At 36.6% G+C, this 23833-nt stretch overlaps 1 protein-coding gene across 1 annotated transcript in view; it reads right to left on the bottom strand.

Moving 5' to 3' along the window:
• The window catches only part of DNTT (DNA nucleotidylexotransferase), a 93370-nt gene that overhangs the window by 31329 nt on the left and 38208 nt on the right, over positions 1–23833 (bottom strand). Inside the window, exon 8 of the mRNA XM_074591050.1 lies at positions 4964–5066. Within this exon, the coding sequence (XP_074447151.1) occupies positions 4964–5066 (103 nt within the window). The remainder of the gene's footprint in view (positions 1–4963; positions 5067–23833) is intronic.

Below are 23833 nucleotides of genomic sequence, written 5' to 3'. Positions count from 1 at the left end.
CTCCCTTTGTTCATATTTAGGAACTTCAAGTGAACAGTCCCTGGAGACCCTGAGATGTAACATCAAACAATCATGAAGTTGTTAAAACAAATCATTATTGGAGCCTTCCTACTGCTGTTTTCCCTTGTTGACTAGGCTGTTTCCTCTGCTTGAATACATTTGAATACACAGTAAGCAAGTGTGACTAGAAAGATATTTTAGGACTACCTCTCTCTGGCTTATTCTGTAGTTTTTTTCCATAGTTTGTTGGCTGGGCAATTTCTAAGTCTAATAGGAAGAGAGCATAAGAGGAAGAGCATAAGAGCACCGTAAATACCTACCTCAACTTAAAAAAAAATATATGTAATTAGGCAAGAATTACACCAGTGCTGAGTTCAAGAAGCAGTTGCAACCTGATTTAAAGCCAGAATATCACCTTTAAATAGGAGCCAAAGCCTAGGTGATATCCATTGGGATAATGTTTCCAATTAACCTAATTTGATTAGCCACTGGACATCACCATGACCCCATAAAGTAAAGCTGAAATGGCACTTCTGTACGTTTTGAAAAAGTATTGCCTAAAGGGGAAGTCAGATGTGAAGACTGTGAGAAGTTTTGGCTACCGCTATCTGCAGAACAGCAGCCTTCTCATTACTTTATGTCAGGGAATCTGCAGTTCTTTGCAAATTTCGGCTTGATCTATACACCATAAAGTGCTGTAGACCTTGTTTACACAATCAAGTTTTAAAATGTGGGCATTTTCATTTCTCAGATTTACAACATCATCAAAACCAAATGCATTTTTTTAGGGCAGTCATGTTAATACCCACAACAATTTTCCCTTTTTAGAATGATTATGCACTTTTACTTAAATAGATTAAGTGCTAGCACATCAATAGCATTGATATTGGAGTAAATCCATGATCAAACTGAGAAGTGTGAATTTTTAGAAAAATATGTAATCAGTAGCTGAAAAATCAATCCAAATATGTTCATTAGCATTCTTTGTCATTTTTAATTGAATGAAATCCTATCCTATTTTTAATGTTACAAGCTGTGATTATTCATAATTGTTGGTAGCTGTATTAATTCTGTTCAAGCTAAGTAGGACCATTTTATACAACCTGAAAATGTAATCCAGTATGTTCTTCTGAAATGTATAAATATTGTATATATACATTGTTGCACTTAGTTTCCTTATAAGGTGGTTTAATACAGTGAAACTGGATTTTTTTTTTTTAATGTGAAATACTTATACCTAATCCAAAATAGGATGTAAGCATGTTAGTTCAGAAATATCTCTACCTAGGTGAGACAGATGGAATTCTATAAAGTGGAACAGCTCAAGGAACTGATGCCTGGGAGCAGTCAAGCCTGTTAGGGTGAGGAATCATTAGCAAATGGCATCAAAGACTTAATTAGCAATACAAAACTTTGCAGCTGCTGCATAATCACACAGCTGCCTTGGTCCCTTTTTCATCTTGAAGTTCCCTGTACATGAGAATGGTCCAATTGTGGGCATGTCCTGAACAGCCTGGTTTTGACAGCAATAGACAGGCCAGCACTGGAGTCCAAGAATGAAGATGTTTCCCTCTCTCTAGGCCATGAGCATTTGCACTGGTAAGCAAGATCAATTAAAAGATAGATAGAGGCATATACATACATACATACTTACCCATGTACAGATATATGATACACCAGAAAATCAGATATCATAAGAAATGCCACTGCTGCCCCATCCTCTGCCTAAAGCGATTTAAGGCAAGTTCTCTCATGCCAGGTGAGACAACGTGTGTTCACAAAAGAGCTCTGCATCTTATGGGCAGGGCATTCATTTGAAAAAAATAAGCTCTTTGCTCCACCCTCTTAACTTTTTTTTGTATCTCGTCTTAGAAACAGGTGTTGTTGCTGCTGAAATCCAGCTGTCACTCAATAATGAAAGTTCTGCTGTTCTGTGAGTACTGTTTACAAAAAACTGTTTCCAGCAATGAAAAAGTGAGGCCGGTTACTTGCTCCTTACCATCCACCTTACTGGACCTTAATGGAACATCAAGCCTTCCCCTTCCTGACACGTTTCCCTCAGCAAGGGTGAATAATAGAGTCTAAACCAGACAACTAATACACTAAAATAAGTAAGCACAGGGAGGCATCTACATGCCTCATTTTCCTAAAAGCCGAAAGAAAAATGCAACTTTATACTTACATGAATACAAAGGGAAAAAAATGAAGAGAGCAGGAGTGCCTGCAGTAACGGTATCTCTTTGCTGAAAGTACATATGTAACAACAGGAACAGTGCTAAATATAGCTATATAGGTTTGAAGCAAAAAATGAAAATGTCTTTACAGAGTACATGAATGAAGCTGCATCGACACAGATGGCTCAGCCTGTTTTCCCACAGACTTCCAAGCTCTAACCCACAGAAGTAATTTCTTACTTTCTTTATTAAGCTTTTTGGAACCATTAAAAGCATAACCTGTGTACTGCACTGCAGCTTTTCTGTTTTGCCACTCTACTTCGAGGCTCAACGGAGACTTTGTTTTCTCTGTTCTTGGCCCATTTATCCCTGGTGAGCTGCATCAAAGAGCATGATGGTGTTGATTTAACCACTTAGTTTTCAACAGCTTTCAACGGAAGGATCTTGTTACATTAAACTTTTCGGCTAAGAAAAAGGCCCTTTTAAACTATTTAAATAAGGCTGAGGTCCATAGTTTAGAAGTTAAACATCGCGGAATCCTTTGCTACGAGCTGCCGAAAGGAAGTGAACGTTGTGACCTCAGTGATGTTCTTTGATGAATTTGGGCTTTGAAGCAGTAGTACAGAAGTGAAAAGCTGTGAAGCAGACGACAGGTGTACTGTCAAAAAGTATAAAAGTGCTTTAGGTTTGGGGGCTTTTTTACGTCCCCCCCCCCAGCTCTTAGAAATCGAAGGTAATAAAAAGGCAAGAGGAGTATAACTCCTCTCTTTCTTTTTTGCATTTTGATTTTGCTGGCAGCTTATTTTTTAGTAGTGCCAGTAAGAGCCTGTATATTACAACTGCCACAGTAGATAGGCAGTGTAGCTGGTAGTATAAGCCATAAAAATTGTGGAGGACAAACAGAACACAGAAAATATTTGTCCATAGCTTTAAACAATTCCCAGCTTGTTTGGGTTTAGTTTCTATGGCCATTGTGCATCTCCCCTTCTGACATTTTCTTCATGCTGGGATTCCTAGAGGAATTGTAATCTTTTCATCAAATCCTTGGCCACCCTTGACCTCCCATACTCTCCCTCCACTCACTTCTGCCAAACCTCATCCTTAAAAAAAAATAAATCAGCAAGAACAATTTATTTTCTATTTCTTTCCTTTCAGTTCCATTTAATGAAAGCAGCTTGGAGTGACCTGAAAAGCTTCAGCAGTTGCCAGACTTCTCAGATCACAGTCATTGCTCTCATTAATGTAAGTGGAGTGTGATGGAATGGGAGAAGGAATGAAAGGCTGCACTAGGGGCAGGCTCTAACCTCAGCCTGTTGCCACTTTTCCTTTCTTATGTGTGATAATAAACAGGATTTTTGGAGGACAAACAGATGGCTTCAAGTTTGCTTAAGAAGGTAAAAGGACAGCTTCCAAGAAGAAATGCAACTTTTCTAAGAATAAAGAGAGTAGAATGACTGAGGAAAAAATAAAAATATATAAACACAGTAGTTCCTCAGCATTCATTAATTGCCACAGCTTCACTGCTTTGGATTGGAGTATGATAATTATACCTGCTAGCAATCTACTTCAATGCATGCACTTTCCATACAGAAATAGGATGGAAGCCTCAGAAATCTAAAAAATTGATAATAATCTGTTAATGTTTCAAAGACCAGAAGTCAACTGAAAGAAGGGGAATTCAGTTAAGTTTGTATTTTACCAGGAAAAAACAAGTTTGAAGCCCTTCCATTAAAGCCAGTTGAAAGGTTTTGCCCACCTGAAACAGATAACTTTATACAATCAGATAAGATTTTGTCTGGTTGAATGTTTTCAATGTCTTTCATGTGTTAACCCATTACACATTAATTACAGTACATAGTTCAAGAATCAATTCAAAAGCATTCTCTCCAGGCTATCTGCAATGAACGGTGACTTTACTTAGCAGCGGAGCATTTGGTGATTCACCTCAGACACAGCGTTGACCTTTTACTTGTTGAAATGTACTCAATTGCTTTGAACAGTACAGGTAGTAAATGTTGAAAATATCTTAGCTGGCTAGAAAGGTAGAAGAAGAAATGAAGTCTTATCATTCCCAACGTACTTGATTTCTGATCTAGGAATATTTTGAGGTAACTGCACCTGTTATAATTCAGACCCTTCCAACTTTAAAGCTCTTGAAACTGAAAAAAGATGAACAGAAAAAACAAACCAAACCCCTTAGATGAACAACTCCTCTGTGAAACGTGTGCATCCTTCCAAACCCAGACATCATGGAAGACTATGCCAATTTTGACAACATTCCAACAGAACCCAGGAAAAATGCTAACGTATGGGCTGAAAGGAAGCGAGAATTCCAGGGCTTTCAGACTTGCTCACCTCACACCACGAGGTCACCCAGATCCACCACACTTAAAGCTGGAACTCCCTGAAGCGGTTCCCCTTGGGAGAACACACTCCCATCTCATGGAGGAATTAAACAAATACAGTTTTGTTTCAAGTATAAGAACAGTTTCGCTGAGTCACTCAAAACTGCACCCAGCTTGATTTCTTACCTCTGACTAGCTGCATATTCTTAGGGTAAGATATAACAGAATGTGTGTAGAGTAAGTCTGATATAACTTTCAACTTCAGCATTCAGAGCTGGAGGATGCACCTAGATCACTGTGATTAATAACCAAATAGAGCAGTATCCAATTTCAAAATATTGCAGTCATTTATAAAAAGGAGTCAATATTCTTTAAGCACTATATAGGCTTAATTTAGTGCTATTAGAATATGTCTTTTTTGGCCAAATGTTATTTAGTTCATACCTGCTTTTTCCATAAGTCGACAACTTTATGGAGAAGTTCTTCATCTTCTTTTGATCCTGGATTGGTGATCAAAAAATCTATATCATGTCCAATCTTCTTACCCCTATAAGCAATTAATAACAAGACCGAAAAAGTTAAGTTCCTGTTGAATTTCAAACTACTTTCGAAGAGAATATTTTTGCTGCATTATAAAAAGTGTTTGTGGCATAGAGCGATAGCAATGTTTCTTGAAACATAATCAAATTGGAATCTTCTATTTCTTTTATCAGCTCTGTCAGTGTTCTTTGTTAAGCAATAATTTAAGCTTTTTGATGTATTTTCTCTGTTGTTCAACTAGATACTGCAGATCCATTTGGTCATGTTAAATCTCCCTCTTTCTTCCCCTTAAGTCACAGAAAAGGTGTCAGTCATCTTTGGATGAAAAATCATAATCAAAATACACATTATGTGCATATTATGAACACGGTGCAGCAATATATGCAGGCTTAAATATTCTTCTTTAGCTTTTGATGGACACTTTAATGAACAAAACTATGATTATGAATAATTTTATTGTTTCTTTTAATGGCAGACGTAAAATCTCTGAGTATTTTACATTTCTTCTCTTTTAAAATATAACAGTGCTTTTTAAAGAGATTGAGCTTGATTTTTTTCAAGAACAGTTCAGCCTTAATGTGACTAAAGCTTGTTTATTACACCCACTAAGGATTTCACAATTAAATCCATATGCACAAAGTTTAATTGTAAATGTTCTTAATGAAAAATGATGTCATAACCTCTTGTTTTTCTTCATTTAAGTCTAAGCATTCAGCTTGCCTTTCATCCACTTACCAAATGCGTTAAACATAAGTCAGATTAAGATGTAGCTATCATTGGAAAACAGGCAAAAGCATGCTATCGGAATGTTTCCCTGAAGAATTATAAAATGTTTGAGGACATCCGAAAATTTATCTTCGAGTGCAATCCATCTGAGGGTCGCAGAACCAATACAGGGTTTTCATTTTGGTATATACAGCACAACAGGGACTGCATACACATCTATTTATTGGCTGGGACCAGGCCAGCCTAAGAAGAAAGGAGTAGAGGAGACATTTCTGCAACTAGGTGCAGTAGGCAGGAGGTGGAGTAAGCACTCAAAGGCTGAGTGGTGACACATAATTGTGTAGCACACCTCCAAATCCTTTTCCTGTGTTCAAGTCTAGTCTTGCTGACATTGACAAGGGTACGTGATGTTATAGCTCAGGTGTGTTTAAGTTCAACACTTTGTCCAGTGCTCAGAGAACTCGTGAATTTTTATACAAGCAGTGAAAATGGGAACTGCAAAAGCCAAAAGGTTTGCTTTTTTGTATTTAATTAAATAGATCATTCTCTTCAAATAGTGCCTAAAACTGAATCTGATTTCTTAAACTTGGAAATTTGCAGGAACAGAACTGATTGGCAGACATGCCAACTGCCATTTGTGTGACAGGAAATCATCTAACTGATGGATAGTTGAACAGCATCAGCAGTAAGATGTAAGGAAATGAAAATCGAGGTTTTACATTTGAGAAGCCGTCTAACTCACTATAATGCAACTATTGTGCCGTGTCTGCAGCAAAGTCAAAACTGCTTAAACAGGTGGAAATTATTTCAAAAGAAGTTTCAAACAAAGCATCAGTCTAGGCTTAGAAACTGAACAGCAATTCAAACTCAAGAAGTTAAAAAACATTTTGTATTCCATGTAACACTTTCTGAGTTATTTTGTAGGATGACATTCATTATCTCTTAAATTACCATAATAATCCAAAGCTCTTACATAGCACTTTTTACTTACATGTCTCAAAATGTTTTTTCAAAGGGAAGGCATTTACTATTCCTATCTTAGAAATGCAGAACGTGACATTAGAAAACTTGCCTAAAATTACTAAAAAAAACCCAAAAAAACAAATCAAAGGAAGAAATAGGAAGCTAATGGAATCGGGTGCCAAGTCACAATTCTTCCTCTGGTACTCAACACATACATATTTTAGGTTAACCACATCTACAAAATCCTGCATCAATCCAGCCATACAATCCCAAGAAATCCAAGGTGTTTCACTGGCCAGCTATTTCCCAAGACAAAGGCCATTTATCGAAATGCTTTTCATTTGTGAAGTTAGAGTGTTTAAATCTCATATAAAAGCACACAATATAAAATTACTGTTATTGTCAGAGTTATATTTTAGCTTCTCTTTGAACTAATTCACATTGGATTAATTTCTGACTGAATTTGTCAGGCTCTTACTGGAACATTTAGTCTAATTTCCACTAGTACTCTTTACCAAATAATGTATTTCATCCTAGAAAAATTTATTATCGTCCTTAAAATAGAAAAACAATCTAGTAAATTAAAAAGCTGTATAATATATGTTACTCACATCTTGTAAATCATGCAAAAAGATGCAGTAAAATGCACATGGATTCAGACCATCATTCTATTGAAGCTGAAGGGAACGTGGCCATTGATTTCAGCAGAGTAGGGCTTCTCACTTATATATATATTTATATATTTGTGTATGTACACATACAAAAATACAACCATGAGCATTCATAAAATGACATAAAGGGCACATAGGATTGGATAGTGCCAAGGTGCTCTGCCCCTAGCTCAGGAAGTACATAAACATATACATTTGTTTATCAACAATTAACTCTCTAAACACATCATTGAAGCTCAAGCTGACTGTATACCTAAATACTAGATATGAGACAGGAATTGATTATATACAAGTTAAACACCAAGTTGCCAGACCTCTGGTCTTCAAACTGGATATAAAAACCCAGAATTCATCACACGATTAAGCGCCTCAGAGATGAAATCTCAATCTCTTGTTCATTCCTGAAGCTCACCAAGAGTAATGCTGCTGTAGTCTTTTTCAAACCCCACCACATTCAAGAGAGCAGGTTCCTCACACAGGGCTACAGATGGGCTCCACCATGATCCAGAGACTCAAGGGGGTTAACTAAGCATCATTCACTTAAAATGAAAACAAAGACTTTGCTTGAAAAACACCAAATTGATGCTATCAGTGCCTGGTTTTGTCTTGCATTTGGTAGCCCACAGATTGGCGCAGTGATTCCTCATCTTTTTATTGCCTCATTTTTCTCAGTTAGGAATATTGGCAACGTTCCTGCTTCACAGGAGACATCTCCTCAATCTCCTCTCCTTCTGCCTTCCACCAGGATACAGTTCCAGGACCAGAATTCAGAGATAGCCTTTGGGTCCATGCCAGCATCCACAAGTTATTTACTTACTTGTTATTAGCTATTGGATTAGAATCACTCATCCAGGAAGGAGGACACTGATGTTTTCGCAGCCAAGTTATTTGTGATCCATTGGCTGTCAAATACAAAACACAGAGCCAGTGCTTGGTGCAGGGAGCAGAGTCTTAAGAGTTCTCATCTCTAAATGGGCACCCTAGTCAGTATGCTACATCACACTTTCTTTTCCTGGCTCTATCATCTCCCATTTTATACTGCTGGGTGGCATAAATCTACCCAGGCTCGTGATTTTGGCACACTAATGGATGGTGGGAGATGTAGGGATTTGATTCTGGCACACCACTGCCTACATACTCTAATCACAAGGCTTTTATATAAAATTTGAGTACTATTTTAAAAATGAAAACAGCTGCACTGACATTTTAGAAAAAATAGTATACATCCTCTTAATGTGTATGAGTGTTGCTCAGAGCTTGCCTTTTTTCTAGGCCTCCTATGAAATAAGAGTGATAATCTGTCTAGTTTCCAGATTCCACCTGGGCATAAGCAGGATCTGGGAAATTATTTGCTTACATCTGGAAATGCTGGGGCTGTTATGAAGCAAAAGTGTAGGTGCCCCTAGGAGCAGAGGAATCAGGGAACAGGGAAGGACTTGGAACAGGATTCAACCTTTGGATTTGCTATTCCGATCCACTGACATCTTCTTTTTCTTTTCTTTAAATCTGAACCTAAATCCTTGTTGGGCTGGAGCTATAAGGAAACCGGCACATTGCAGAACTGAAATTGCAGCTTAGGTTTTGTCCTAATAATTTATTCAAGCCTGAAGACTATAAAAGACAGAGCACTGTTAATTAACTGTTCAATTCTTGGCTGACTAAACTTGTATAAAGCTGGTAAGTGTTTCTTAGTAGTCAACTAATCATCTTTAAGGCTGTTAGAATTTTCTTTTCTGCTGTTGTTGTTTTAATACAAAATCTAGATTCCAAGTCATCAAACATAGCTATCATTATGACTAAAACTTAGATATATAAATGTATGTCAAAGGATAAGCATATTGTCTTACTCTACAAGGATAACATCTGCATGATTAGACATTTTAGAGTGGTAGTTGTGCAGAGTATTTTGAAATCCCAGGATATTATGTAATGGGTAAACCATATCAATGACAGTCCTGATAAACTGACTTTAGTTGAGGAAAGATGGACTGACATTTCTCTACCACTCACAAAACTTCACTAATGGAGGAGCTTAAACCACATTTTTGCAGCAATGAGTTATGTGTCAAAACCCTGAAAACCATTTAGCAATCTTTGTGCTTATACAGAGTTCAAATGGATACAGAAGATGATACTCTGTTTCCACATACCTGCTTGCATTAGGCAAAATATGAGCTTTCCTTAACCTTGCAAGCCCTTAAAGTGCATGAAATACAAAGTGAACATCAACAGCCTATGTTTATAAGAGTAACTGCATCTCCTGCTCAGGCATATTTCTATGAAATACAAGCATCAAAGTAAAATCACAGACAGCACAGTACCTTTAATGGATCTGTCATAAAAACTATTTATTATTATCTTTACTATTGACATTGTGTTGTGCTTCTCCTTTGAAATGTTGCAGTCTAAGTCCTAGATTTGTTCACCACCATCTTCTCTATTGGCTCCATTCAATTGTGAGGGCCCTTCTCCAAGAGCAAGCCCTTTCTTCAGCTCTGGTCAGACCTATCCAAGCCTGCCATTAGTCACAGCACATACACACAGCCCTGCATTTTCCAGCTAAGCTGGCTGTACTGTAGTTTTTCTTCACTGGCTTCCTCTATCTCCAGTTTTCTTTCAGGTCTTTATAATTTTGTCCTACAATACTATTCCGCCCTTTTTTTCCCCAATATGAGTAATTTATTTTTAAAAATATTTTATGCTCTAATCCATTGGCATTTTCACTCGTCTGCTTAGCATTCAGACTATGGGAACAATAAGAAGGAATACACAGATCTATGTTTTGGGGTTTTTTTTTTGTTTCCCTGGAATTTTGATTTTACAGGCTCTGAATTAGATTTTTTGTTTTCTTGGGTGCACCCCTCTTATTCCACCTGTTAGTTTTCAAGTTCCTAGAATCATATTCTCATAGGTGTAAAATTTTTCTCTCATTTGACAATCCAACTGTTACCCCGCTGTGGAATAAACCAGAATAAACCAGAACTTGGATAGAAGTCTTCTGTGAAGTCCTTCAAACCATTACAGTGATTAACTGAATGACCTACCTGCAGTACTAAAAGATCATAAAAACAACTTCTGACTTTAAAAGCTTGAACACTGTACTAGATCAGTCTTTGGTTTATTTAGGTTATTTGGTAATGGGTCACTGTGATGTTTTGCTTTACAAACCGCATTTTCATGTTTTCAGAGGTTCACACTTCATTCAAAGGGGGATTATAATAATTTTTACAAATCCTTCTCAAGGAAAACTCTGACTTCACTTCTGTGGGAAAACAGTTCTCAGGTTGAATGATTTACCTTGGGTCTGTCCTTGTTGGCTAAATAACAAATTATTTGCCTGACTTCTGATTAGAAATGCAAAGTGAACTTTGCTTTGTTGGCTAAACATTTTGGACCAGGAATCCAATTTAGCATCAGGCTTTCCAGAGCAGTCTGAAATACTCTTCCTTCACAGCTGCCGCATTCTGTGATTCAATAGACTGTCAAAATCATCTTAGGAAGGGCACTTGAACACTCTTTTTGAGGAAGAAGGCACTTAATATTCAGAAGAAGAAAAAGTATTCAATAGCTGCTCAGAAAGATCACCAGAGATGACTGCGGCCCACTGGCTCCGCACTCGCAGACCCTGAACTGGAGACAAGCTGGACAACTTGTATTTCTGTTTCTCAAAAAACAGATGGAAAATTTCCGAATAATTTGTGTTTTTTTTCATTTTGTATCAGTCACAGCATGGCCAAGTCTTCATTTCTTAAGCAAATCCTATTTATTCCTTATTCAGACAAAATTCTTGTTGCATAATGATAGCATTTGTAAGGATTGAATGAGGTTGCATGTGTGCTAAATCCTTCCGTGTTTACACAGGCATACTGAACTTTACACATGAGAACACCACCACTGATATCAGAGACATAAATCACTTGCATGAAGTCAAGCATACATAATTTAAGAACCTGGAAGACCAACAACTAACAGGTGCTCACTTCCAATGTCTGATCAACTATATTAAATAATAAAGAAGCATAAATTTATGTGGGGTTCCTGGAATGAAGCAAATTAACTGCATATCGCTAATTACATAATAAATCTTCAACTCATACACTCATTTGACTGCCACAAAATATAACATAATGAAGTGGGGGGAAATGGAGAACAGAAACAGATTTGACACAGATATTTCAGGCTTCTTTCTATTTGACCAAACTTTTTATTCCTGTAAAAATTGTGGGAAAATATTGATTGTGGAGGAAGGCATATGAACACTTTAACATTGGATATTAGCTGAGTTAGTTTGATGAAACTGGATTGTATTTACTAAAAGAGTACATTTATGATAATATTAATATTCAGATTTGGCAGATTGAAATGGTTTTAAAAAATGTTAATGACTGTTTTATCCATATAATTTGCAGCCTTCACATTGAATAAGAAAAAGCACATAGCTGTGAAATAGCTTCCTGGGAACGATTGCTATTAGCAAAAACAGCAAAACAAGCCAGGCTGCCAGGAATTGCTATGCAAACAATATTCACCATAAAACTGGTAAGATTTTTAAACTCTCACTTTCTTGACCATTTTATTGTCTAGTTGTATTTTGATACAGAAAGCTAGAAAAATCAGTGAAAGTAATCTCAGACACGAACTACATGGAGCGGGCCTTAGACAGCACGTAGAGAGCGCGCACAAAATACCAGAGAACATCTCTCCCTCCTTTCCAAAAATTCCAGATTAAAAGCAGTCCAGCTGAAATTCATTTCTATAGCAAGCAGGATACTAGCTAAAATGCTGAAAGCTGATATAAAAAAAAATGACAAGTCCTTTGTTTGTGGAAAGAAATATGTGAATTCATTACATGTTAAATTAAGTGTCATCATCTCTGCAGTCTTCATTTGGGAAATGCAGGGAGGCCGGCTTCCAGACACACACCCCCAAGGGATTTGAAAATATGTGAGTCCATTTGAATATTTCCTTGAATATAGATGAGCGATATGTGTAAACATCTAGGAAGACTAAATGCAATTGCAGAAATGATGATTGTGCGGCAAAGGAAAAGGGATTAAATGCTGCAGAAGATTACACATAACTGAAGGAATGGACAAATTGTGATATAGCACAATGAACTTTTCTTTAAGCAGCAAAGAAAAAGCTTGGATAAGTAGCAGAATCACTCCTTTTAGATACAGAAAACAAACCCTTTATAGTTACCACAAAATGCATGTTCCTGAGGCAAAACTCTAGTAGCCTCAGTGTGCGTGCAGAGTCAAACATATAATTACAGCTATAATCAAACATGCACACACATGCATACGTAGTCCAAAGATTTTGTTCTGACTATTCTGATATTGATGCCGTATTTTTACTTTAGGGAGGTATCCCCTATGCGAGGTCTGATTTACTCCCGCTGTATTGACAACGTAGAACTACTATTTGACAGCAGTTAAGTTTGACCAAATAGAAGTGGCATGGTAATTCTGTCTCTAAGTACCACAGTCCCGATTAAGACACTTCTACTACCTGTCTCCCACGAGCATGTACCTTTCTCAGAAGAGGAACAGGAATTTTTATGCCAAATCCCAGGTTGTTTGCATGCCTGTGGATTTGCTTATTAAGCAGTCTTTGCTGAGACCTTGAGCAAGAGATGGACGATTTCTTACAGCCAGATATTAAAATAATTCTGAGTTACTGTCACTCAAACTATGAGGAACTACACATTTTTCTTGTATAAACCCCATTATAAAGAGGAAAAAAAATATCTTTAAGCTGGAAGTACTGATATGTGACAGTGCTACAACTATTACATAGAAGGTAAAATCCTGGACTGTTTAACAGCCAGAGGAGAAAAATTCCATTGATCGCAAAAGTAGTCACAGATTTCATTCAGCCAAGAACAATTCTTGGCTGTAATACTACAGATTTTCAAAACCTTGTTTCATAATGTTCAATATTGGGGTATAAGTTACTATCAGTTTAATGAAATATAAACACAAAGTAGACCAGTAAGTAAAATTCTCAGAATACTTTGCCTGAGTGAATTTACTGAATTAGAATTTAATCAGAAAGTAATTATTTCAGCATTTTCTTCTGACCTTTTCTCAGGTGTGAAATCTGGACCTAGAGTAAGCGGCTATATTGACTCAAAAGGACATTGACCTTTGCTAGGTATGTAATTAGTACACTGACAGGAAGGGAACAAGGGGCTTTCCAAGGAAATGAACAGAACCATATCTGTGCAAGGGTTTCTGCAACCGTGATTTCATGCTGAAGGATTTTGCTGAATGGAAGAAATTATAACGTTTGCAACATTCTCATTTCATTTGCAAGAAGAACAGGGTAATAGCTAAAAAAAGAAAAGTTAGAAAATTATCTTGTTTGTGACAGAAAGGATCTTCCAAACTACAATAAAATGCTGTAACGTTTATTTGAAGTTATTTCCTCAGAAACTCTTAATTACATATTCTGATCAATACTGTAGAGTATTAACAGCAGCATAATACTATACTTGTCCATTGCCATCATAAATGACCTGCTAAACCCTGTACACCACGCATAAGCTGTTCTTCAAATCACTGTCAGCTTTAGCCAGGCAGTTTTCCTTAATATTCAAGTCAGTTCCACATTTTCAAAACAACATTTAGATTCAACAGTGTCAATGCAATGGTGGTTCACATACATATAGAGCAGGCAGCAAGAAAATAAACGCTCACTGAACTGCAAAAGCAGCTCAACCAAAGTTAACAATCCAAAAACACTGACACAGAGAAAGCAGAGACAGCAGAATGCAAAAAGTAATTGTTTGCAAGACTGACTTGCACCATGCAACGATTACTTTGTCAGCGAAGGGAGAGTGGAGGAGGGAGCGTTCAGCCAGAATAAACTTGGGGCACTCAAACATGCCAAACTCTACTACCAGCTTCACTTGCTCTCTAGGTGCATGATCTTTATACTTCTACCTTAAACATGACAAAGACTTAAGATTGACGAGGATGCCAGAGGCAAGACACCATTTTATAGTTCATCAAATAGATAGTCAGAAGGCTCATCTATACCATTTATCCCAGGAAGACATACTAAGCTTCCCAAAGGTTGTAGTTTTTGGAATCATAGCTCACTCTGATTCTAGAAGCGAAACTTAGGGAAGCCTTCCTTGCAGGACTGGGGTGGTAAATAGGAAGAGAGCGCTGTATAGATTATCAGGTTATTTTAAGCAATGGATAAATACAACTCCTAGATCATAATTTTACCCATGGTTATTAAAAAATGAATAACCAAGACGGATCCTCCCCACTTTACACTGCAAGTTTCTGTGGCAGGTGTCATTTGTTATTTCACCCCAAGTGAATGAATCCCACCACAGTCTACATATGCAGCCAGTCCCTGCTTTTCAAAAATAAAGTAGTATGTCTGACATAGTGAGGAAAACAAAGCAAGATCCGATCAGGGCTCTGTGGAAGATAGATATGGGAATATCTGGCTTCTTGGGAAAATGTCTGTTCTCCTGGTTTGTTATTTGAATTAGATCCTAGTTGCCTTTGAAGGTAGTTTGACACTAGTGGTTCCCAGCCAGTGCCAATATATATATTCTTTCTAATGCCATATAGGTGGTAGAGTACTATAAAATTCCTGTTGAAATAAGAAGTGCCAGTGTGGGAAAATACTTGCAGAAACATTTTGTAGCTGGACTCTGATTTTAGTGCCTGGCATTTCAGTCACCCTATTGGTTTGAACAAGCTGATAAAAAGTTAAATATTTCTGGAAATCTAAACCCAAAGTGACTGAGTTTCATATCAAAGGAAATTCAGGAATTCCTGTCCCATGAGAATTAATTCTTCCCTGACTGTACATCATAGAGCTATTTTGGGGCATAATTAATATCTGTGAGCTGGTTTAATAGGATGCTGATTAATGTCTGAAATAGCAATAATCAAACCAAATTAACTGAAATAAATTCTGCCACCAGCAAAAACAATTAAAATTAAAACTGTATTCATGATATATTTAACTGAAAAGATACCATACAGTTACAAGAGATACTCTGACTCATTTTAAGGTAATTTGTGGGTAAAAGAAGATAATTGATGTTGTAACTTTATCTGCAGAATAACTTTTCCCACTGATTTAAAAATAAAATAATTTTAGATTAGACTGTCTCTGAACTGAAAACATAGTGAAAACTGAGCCAGTGTTCTCATGGGCAGCTATAAATCAGGCTTCTACAAAGGTTCCAATTGCCAAAGATAGCATATAGCAGCTAAGAAATTCAACATAAACCCAGCTGAACTAAATAAAATATTTGGCAAAGATTCACCGGTGTCTTCTCTGGAAGAGCTGCTTGAGGGTGGACACTTCATTAAAATGCTACTTTTTTTGCCCAATGTAACACTAATTCTAATTCACTGGGGGAAAAACTCATTTTCCATAACCGTCAAAGCTATTTATTTTATTTTTGAAGTTAATCCAGCTCTGCAATGAAGTAGCAATGGAAAAATCCCCTTCCCTTTAGAAGCAGCAACTTTACTTATACAGCATAAGGAAATATAGTTTTAATACTGGATACAAAAACCAAGCACTTATGGTTTCTCATTTATTCAGCAGGATAACACGGCTATGGCGCATCAGTAGCTGCCATTCAAAGAGAATTTTATGGAAACACCTAACAATGCAGAGAATGCACTACTTAAGAGATCTTTCTTGTATCAAGTCAGGATAAAGAAGTGACACCTGCTGCAGCAGAAGGGATCACATCTCTGGATACTTCAAGTTATGCTCTAAGGCTGAAAATCACTGAAGTGAGGAGAACCGGTGCGAAACTTGCGCAATACCACTTAAATCTTACTTAAAACCTAATTTCACCCTCAGTGACTACATTGCTTCAAGGAAGTATAGTAATGCATGCCGTTCACCTAGTCTCTCATTAAATGCACTTTCAAAGACCGAGCGTATGTCATGCTATGCTTGACTGTGTGTGTCGTCTATTTTTATGACCCAAAACGAACCTAGGCACTGTTTCTCAGAGTACAAGACACCTGGGTACTCCTCTTCATGTCGTGCTGATGTCTTTTTTCAAGCTTTGCTTTAGAAGATATTTGATGTTACTTCAATGCTATAAAAAGAAAGATAAATCAAAAAATGGTTATTCAACTGAAGAACGTAAGTGACGAGCACTACTGCTAAATTTAAAGTTATCCACTGATCTTATAAAGCTCTATCAGATTATCTGCATTAAAATTATATAATGAGTTAAAAAAATTAGAATGCAAAATGTCGAAAAGATTTATTTCCCTACCTCATGAAAGGAAGGAATGGTCAATGGCAGGTTTATGTATTGGCTTCTGTGGACTTTTAGCCAAATGTTTATTTCAAAGCATATTCAGTTTAAAATAAATCTGCATAAGCATTCTTTTATACATGGGTATCTAAGCAAAATATTATGCTGTGGAACATTATGCAAAATTTAATGGAAGTCAAAAATCGAAGATCTAAAAAAAAAAAAAAAAAAAATTGACCATAAAACATTATTCCACAAATCCTTGCCATGGTGTCCCTGCCCATGGCCCGGCAGTTGGAACTAGATGATCTTTAAGGTCTCTTCTAACTCTAACCATTCTACGTTTCTATGAAACAAAAGCATTACAGACAATCTGATTGACCTATTTTTGTATGCATTATCTTGAGGAGGTCCACCTATTACTCTCATGCTAAAATTAATTCCCTTCAAGCTTAACTCTACTTCAGAGCTGTTAAAACATAAATTGTGAAAAACAGTTACAAAATTAAATTTCAACTAAATTTATTACACGCTATTAAAATTGTTTATAAAACTACACCTGTACCAGCCTGTTTTCTACTGACACAGCAAAATAGGATAATGGTCATGTAAGAATTTAGTCACTTCTTAATTAGAAAGTATGGCTATCTCTACGTATCGTAATAGTTGTACTGCCTATGATGGCATTATTTTCTTCCAGCTTTCCATGACATAAATGACTGAATGTGGCTGTCACGAATTATACACTAATATTGAATATTTATCCCTTTTTGGCTTGCACACAAGAAGACTTTTTGCTACTATCAGCTCTAGGCTCTCTGAATTCTATATTTGAAGTAAATTCACTATTCCACCAACCAAAACAAAACTATGCTTAAGCTTTGAATCATTTCATGTGAATAATGCAACTGTACCTGGAAGCTGTCCATATAATTTCAAGCTTTTAAAGCTTATGAAACATACTGTACCAGTCTGTCACAGTTTTATTTAAAGTCATGAACCACATTGCTGAAGTTTTGCTTTCGCTGTCTTGGCAAATCCTTCAAATTACACTCCATTCCAATCAAGCATTTCAAATGACATCATAGAAACTTCCTGCATACATAAATTTTGCTGAGTGCCAATCAATGGCAAAGAAAAGCCTCTTCAATTGTCTTTGAAAAAGATATACACTCCGATGAGTATTGATGGGGATTTGTGATCTCATATATTCAGCTGAAATATCATCTGGGTATGCAGATGATACTTTAGTCTTAAAACATCTATCTAGTTTTGCATGTGTAAACTTTTCTGTCAGTATATTCTATGAAAACATGGAGCAAACTGTCTCACGCTTAAGAAGCGGTCTGTATGACAGTGGTACAGTATCTTTGGTGACCAAAAAATGTAAAATTTTAATTATTCTGAAATCTGCAGGGGAAAAAAAGAACACTTTCCAATACGCAGGCAAGTACGTAAGAATCAGGCTTGACTGGAGATAAGGTACATTTTTATTATTATAAGAGCAGGCATCTTAGACTAGACCTGCTCAGACACCTTGAAATACCTAATGTCTCTTGGCCTAATTCAAAGGCTTAACTAGACTTTAGAATTATGCAAATGGAGAGCCAAGGAAATCCACCTACAACTCTTTATGAAGAATACAACAAAGAGATCAGTGCACTCAAAAATGCCAGATGTTTCAATGAACTCTCAGAAAGAACTTTGGGAGTAAAAAAAAAAAAAAGAAAAGAGATGATGAAAGGAGAAGGTTAGGGTATTTAGGACTTCCATATGACTTCTTTGGAGGTAGCTGGTGACCAGAACTTTTCAGGACAGGCTACCACAAACTGGGAGAGAGCTGGACTCTTCTGGATCTAGATTAATCATTATATATAGATACTGTTCTGATTCAAGACAAATTCAGGTGCTGCGTCCACCTTCTGCTGGTGTTCCGCCAGACTGAAGTTTGCCATCCTGAGGTATTTAGATGGGGTAATCAAGAGCTGGCAGTAGATTATACATCATACTCCAAATACCTAAAGGTGGAATTGAATGTTTGAAATGCACTGACATTCTGGATTTGTAAGTCAGAAAGATTTCCAGGTTGTTGTTTCCATCTCAGCTGCTACATAATCTGCTCAGGTGCCAGATTTCAATCATCATTAGTTGCAAACCAAAACCTCAACTAAGCAAGTTATATATTGCTAGAACAATAACCTAGTGATCTCTTCAACATCATTAATAATGCAGCAGGGAAAACAGAAAGGTCAGCTGCATTCAAATTATTCACTGAAATAAGTAGACAACAGTCTGCATTATTAATTATGAAAGCTGTATATTTAAAAATGCTTTTATGAAGCTATTTGTCACACTTTTTTCTAACTGGAAAAAATGATTTTGCAACTAAGGCAGTTTCCATTTACTAGTTTAGATTTTTACTGTCCAAGAGGGAATTGTTTGGTTCAGAATTATATTTCTATTCTACTTGCTCAGAATCTCATTAATATATATAAGCTGATATTTAAGATATATTTTATTTTGAAAGAAGAAAGAAAAAGGTATTTCTCTATACTAACACTACAACAAAATTAACAAATAGCTTTATAGCAACAATTTTTGCTGTATTGAAGCTTTCTGGTTGTAGATTGAAAAAGTGCATTCAATCCCACCCCACTTTAATTCTCTCTAGCTAATTCTCTTGAGAGTTTCAAACGGATTATTCCTTTGTCATATCCCTTTGTCAGAGAAACTGCCATCAAAATGTTCCTTTTCGTGCATGTCTGCTTTGGCATTTCCAAAAATCAAAACATTCACTTTAAACAATTTAAAAGACAATATTAATGTTCATGCAAGGAAGGAAACGTGCATTTTCAGCATGTCTGAATGATATTAGATGTTCAGCCTGAGTTTCACTTATTTGGCAGTGATGGGACAATCTGTAGAATCAAACCACCATAAAAATAAAGGTTTCTATTTGCTTCCTGCTCAGCTGTACTGGAAATTATATAAACATGACAGGTTTTCTATTAAAATTCCTTGAAGTGAGAAATACATTGCTTGCATCCACTTGGGGGAGGGGGGAGAGGAAAAAAAAAAAAGACCCAAAAAAAGACACACACCAAATTCTAACATAAAATAGGATTAAGACTTCTGTTTGAGCTGGTGGTGTGATGGCTGAGGAGTGCCAGTAATTGTTCATGTATTTGGGTTAGTCACAAGGACAGGAGAAGCTGATTTATGAAGTTGAACGTTCTAGTATTTCATGGCAATATGTATAATTCTACTTTAGTTGTGATTACTTTAAGATATTTTATTAATCTATTCCAGCTAATGGAATATAATATCTGCTAATTTCAAATTAAACACTTGTGTAGCTGCTAGCACACCGCTGCAGGATGGTGAGTTTGAGTCTCACCTTCCTATCAAGACACTAAGCTTTTACTAACGTACTGAAAAATTATGCACAGTTTAAACTTCAAGTATGTGTACAATCTGTTTAGTTTTCACAACATTGCTCACTCGTTTGAATTTTTAGAGTGCACTGTTAAGTATTTCCAGGATTGGGCTGACATATGGGTTTCCCATAACTACAATTGCATAGCCCTACTGCAGGTAACGTAGTTGAGAAGCTTACAGAAGTATAATCTAGAGAAAATGAGATTGCTCTCTTTTGAGACCTAGTTTTGTCTAAGGGAAGAGAAGCTTACTTTTAACCTGTGGCATATATTTAGAAAACTAGACTTTTACAGAGAAAATATTTACTATTAAAATGAACATATTTCACACCAACTACACCTGTTTTGCCATCAGTTTTCAAACACAAATTGAAATAAAAACTTCTCTACTTGGTCTACATCAGTGTTTTGCCAAGATAGCTGCGTCGTGTGCAATCACACTGCAGTTCCCTGGAACTGAAACGGTTACACCCTTTAGGCCAATGTAGGTTATTCGACTTGAGAAAATCATTTAAACTGTACTGGCAAAGGAACACTGCATCTTCATAGAGAAAGGCTGCCAATATATTCTACAAGTATAACCATACCAGAAAAGCCTTTTAAAGTGTAGACATTAAATCTACCTTCTACTTCAAGTAAATCTCTCCATAGTGAAATCTTGTTAAAGGGAATTTACAAAATTCCCTTGCTCTGCTTTAAAACATGATCCTCCATCAGTCTAAGGAGCTCATGAAGTTGGCTTAGTTGATTTAATCCTAAATTGAAAACTTCTCTGATTACTATTAACCCACTTCCTTAATTCCCAAACCACGACAAGGAGATATTCTGTTTGAGAACGTAACTTGTGAATGTTCTTTCTGTGCCCTTTTTTCTGATTCAGAAATGGTAAAGCTCTAGCCATGTATTTACAGAGTCTCTCAAACAACCAGTCACTTCTGTAAACTCTTGTTCTGACTTCTTTCTGAATATAATCTTGACTTTTTCAATCCACTTTGTTGTATGACCTCAGGTTACGGGGCATTTTAAGGGTGTCTTCACTGTAACTACATATTTTTATTTCTTTAGGTGAAATGCAAAGATGCATTTCCTGGATCACCATTTCTTGCCGGTTCAAATTTTGAAACAATCAGATGAACGCATCCTTCTCTTTTGTCAGGACTAAGCTGAAATCAGTGTCAAGGCTCCCACCAATCTTTTAGCTGGAATGTACCAATAGATTTTTCACATTTCATTTATGATATTTGAATGGTGGAGATATGATCTACATTTATCAAGTCTGGATGTAGTACTACTTATGGTAGTGATACGAGCGTATGCTGTAATATCAACATCAAGATATTTCATAAGCAACAATGGTCAATGAGGATACTATTAGTAAAGCAAACGAACTAGGTGCAACTGGACACAGTAACCTCTGCAATAAGATCAAATAACCAGGAATGTTTGCTGTGTTTACCCACTAGAACTGTGTCTATGTTCCAAGTTAATAGGCAAATTTTCTGCAATCTTTGATCATTAACTTAATATAGTGTAAGGTTATTAGTTTATGAATTAATATGAGTTTACATGAGTTTATAAACTTGCATGTGAGATGAGGGAATCAATTTTTTGTTAGGTTTGGTTTTTTGTTCTCCAAGATTGCCCCTAGTAGTATCACAGAACAGCTCTCACAGCTGATGATTATAACTGAGTCTATCTCACCAGGTTTTGCTGCTCTCTATTTAATGCTAATTTTCCATTCTTCAAAAAGATTGCCTGAAACATTTCCATCCAACTCTTCCACAGCGCAGCAACAATCCATGATAAATTCCACCATTCCTAAACTGAAAGCAACTAGAAGGACTATTTCTGGCTATATCTTGTAATTCAGGCATTTCCTACATAATTTATTTTTAACCTTTTTAATCTTTTCCTTGTTATTTGACATGTAGAAAATGCCCTGTCTGACTCGCATCCTAACAAAAAAAAATAAATAATTCAGCCAGCAGTTACCTCCTCATTATCATGCCCCTACACCACTAGCATGATCATGTCACACTTCGTTAAAACGTTATGGCTATTCTTGCTCACAGGGATCTGCAAGATGTACCCTCTGGTTGCTCTAAGCATAGTACAAGGTCACCGATGCTGCTTTTCTCAGGATTATCTGCCAGGAAAATATCGTTCCTTGCTTGTGCTGTCAACCATCTTTACAGCAACTAGCTAGCCTGTAATAAACTTTGACTTCTGCTAAAGAGTAAATCAGCAATGAGTAAACTCCTATAAATATCCTGTTTTCAAGCCAGCTTTCTAGGAATAAAGCCATGATAAAAGTAATGCAGTACCTTACATATTTAAATTAGAACGTTTAATCTCTTGAGTCAGGTTGATGATTGGACTAGATGATCTGAAAGGTCCCTTCCAACGTAGGCAATTCTATGATTCTATGACTCTAAACAACAGGCATTTGATCCTGCAAACCCTGAACTGTGCGGCATCTGAGCCTGCAAAATCTCTTTTGCAAATAGTGAACCACAGAATAACATTGTTCATCTTTGTAACTGCTCGCTAAGAGAGAGCAAAATATTCAGAACAACTTCATCTCAGGCATAGATGCCCTGAAAAACTTATGAGTAAGGCATACTAACAAACAAAAATTATCTTGCTGTATGAATAGTCAGAAATATATCTGAAAACATTTGAGGCATCAGAAAGCTCTCAAAGGAAGCAAAACACATGCAAGGAAGCAAAACACATGCAAGGAAGACTGCAAACGAGACAAAATGTAAGGAATAATTTCTACATCTGTCCTGAATTGCTTAGGGACAGGCATCAGAGTTCATAGGCAACCAGACGCTTAAGTAAAATTGTCTGAAACAAAATAAGAAATAGACACTTGTTTTCTGGTACACCTATGTAAGTCTGACAGAAAGTTGGCTAAGCATCATTAGCACTATTCTTTCTGAACACATTAATTAAATCTCTTAATCATAATCTATCAGGCTCTATCCTCGGCCCATTAATGCTACCTTACACCTGACTTTACTGCCGGGAACTTAGTTGAGGACTGCTGGCAGAGCTTTGTAGCAATTTGCCTTTATGCAGAGTTTGATTCGATTTGCCTTTAGACTCAAGTACCACTTTCTTTTGCAGGTCTTCAGTGTTACAAAGACAGTGTTACTATCTGTCTCTTTCCCACCTTGAGTTGCTTGGATTTTGTAAGGCATTCTCCTTTTAGCAGGTGAACCCCAATGAAAGTATTTTATAGATAAAATCTAAGCAGCAGAACTATCTAAGGAAATATGCATCCCTATCTCATCAAGGCCATGTACGTCTTTGATTTGACCTCTTGTTCTTCGTGTTTTTCTTTTATCTTACCACCTTATCTGAAATCTCCTGTCTCTTTTTATCTTGCTACTTCATCTTTCCCTGAATATATTCCACTATCTTAATAGTCCTCCTTGTACCTAATGCTCTATAACTTTTAGAAGATTTTTACTTACCAGTTTTATGTACTATCATGAATATATTTTACTCTATAGCTATTTATTTGTGAGGCAGCCTGTAAAACCTTTAGTGCTCACCCATTTACAGCAAATACTTTTCAAGTAGTAGATTTTAAATATCCTACTTCATCATACTTCCTGGCCTGAGTATTAAAATCAGACTGTTTAAATTCACTGGCTGAGCATTTCAGAAATCAATGCATGATATTAGCTGTCTTCATGCCAAATGT

Source organism: Larus michahellis, chromosome 6 (assembly GCF_964199755.1).
Source record: "Larus michahellis chromosome 6, bLarMic1.1, whole genome shotgun sequence".
Classification (NCBI taxonomy): Eukaryota; Metazoa; Chordata; class Aves; order Charadriiformes; family Laridae; genus Larus; species Larus michahellis.
The sequence above is the reverse complement of the archived record's forward strand: the minus strand, read 5'-3'. Positions and strand labels throughout refer to the sequence as shown.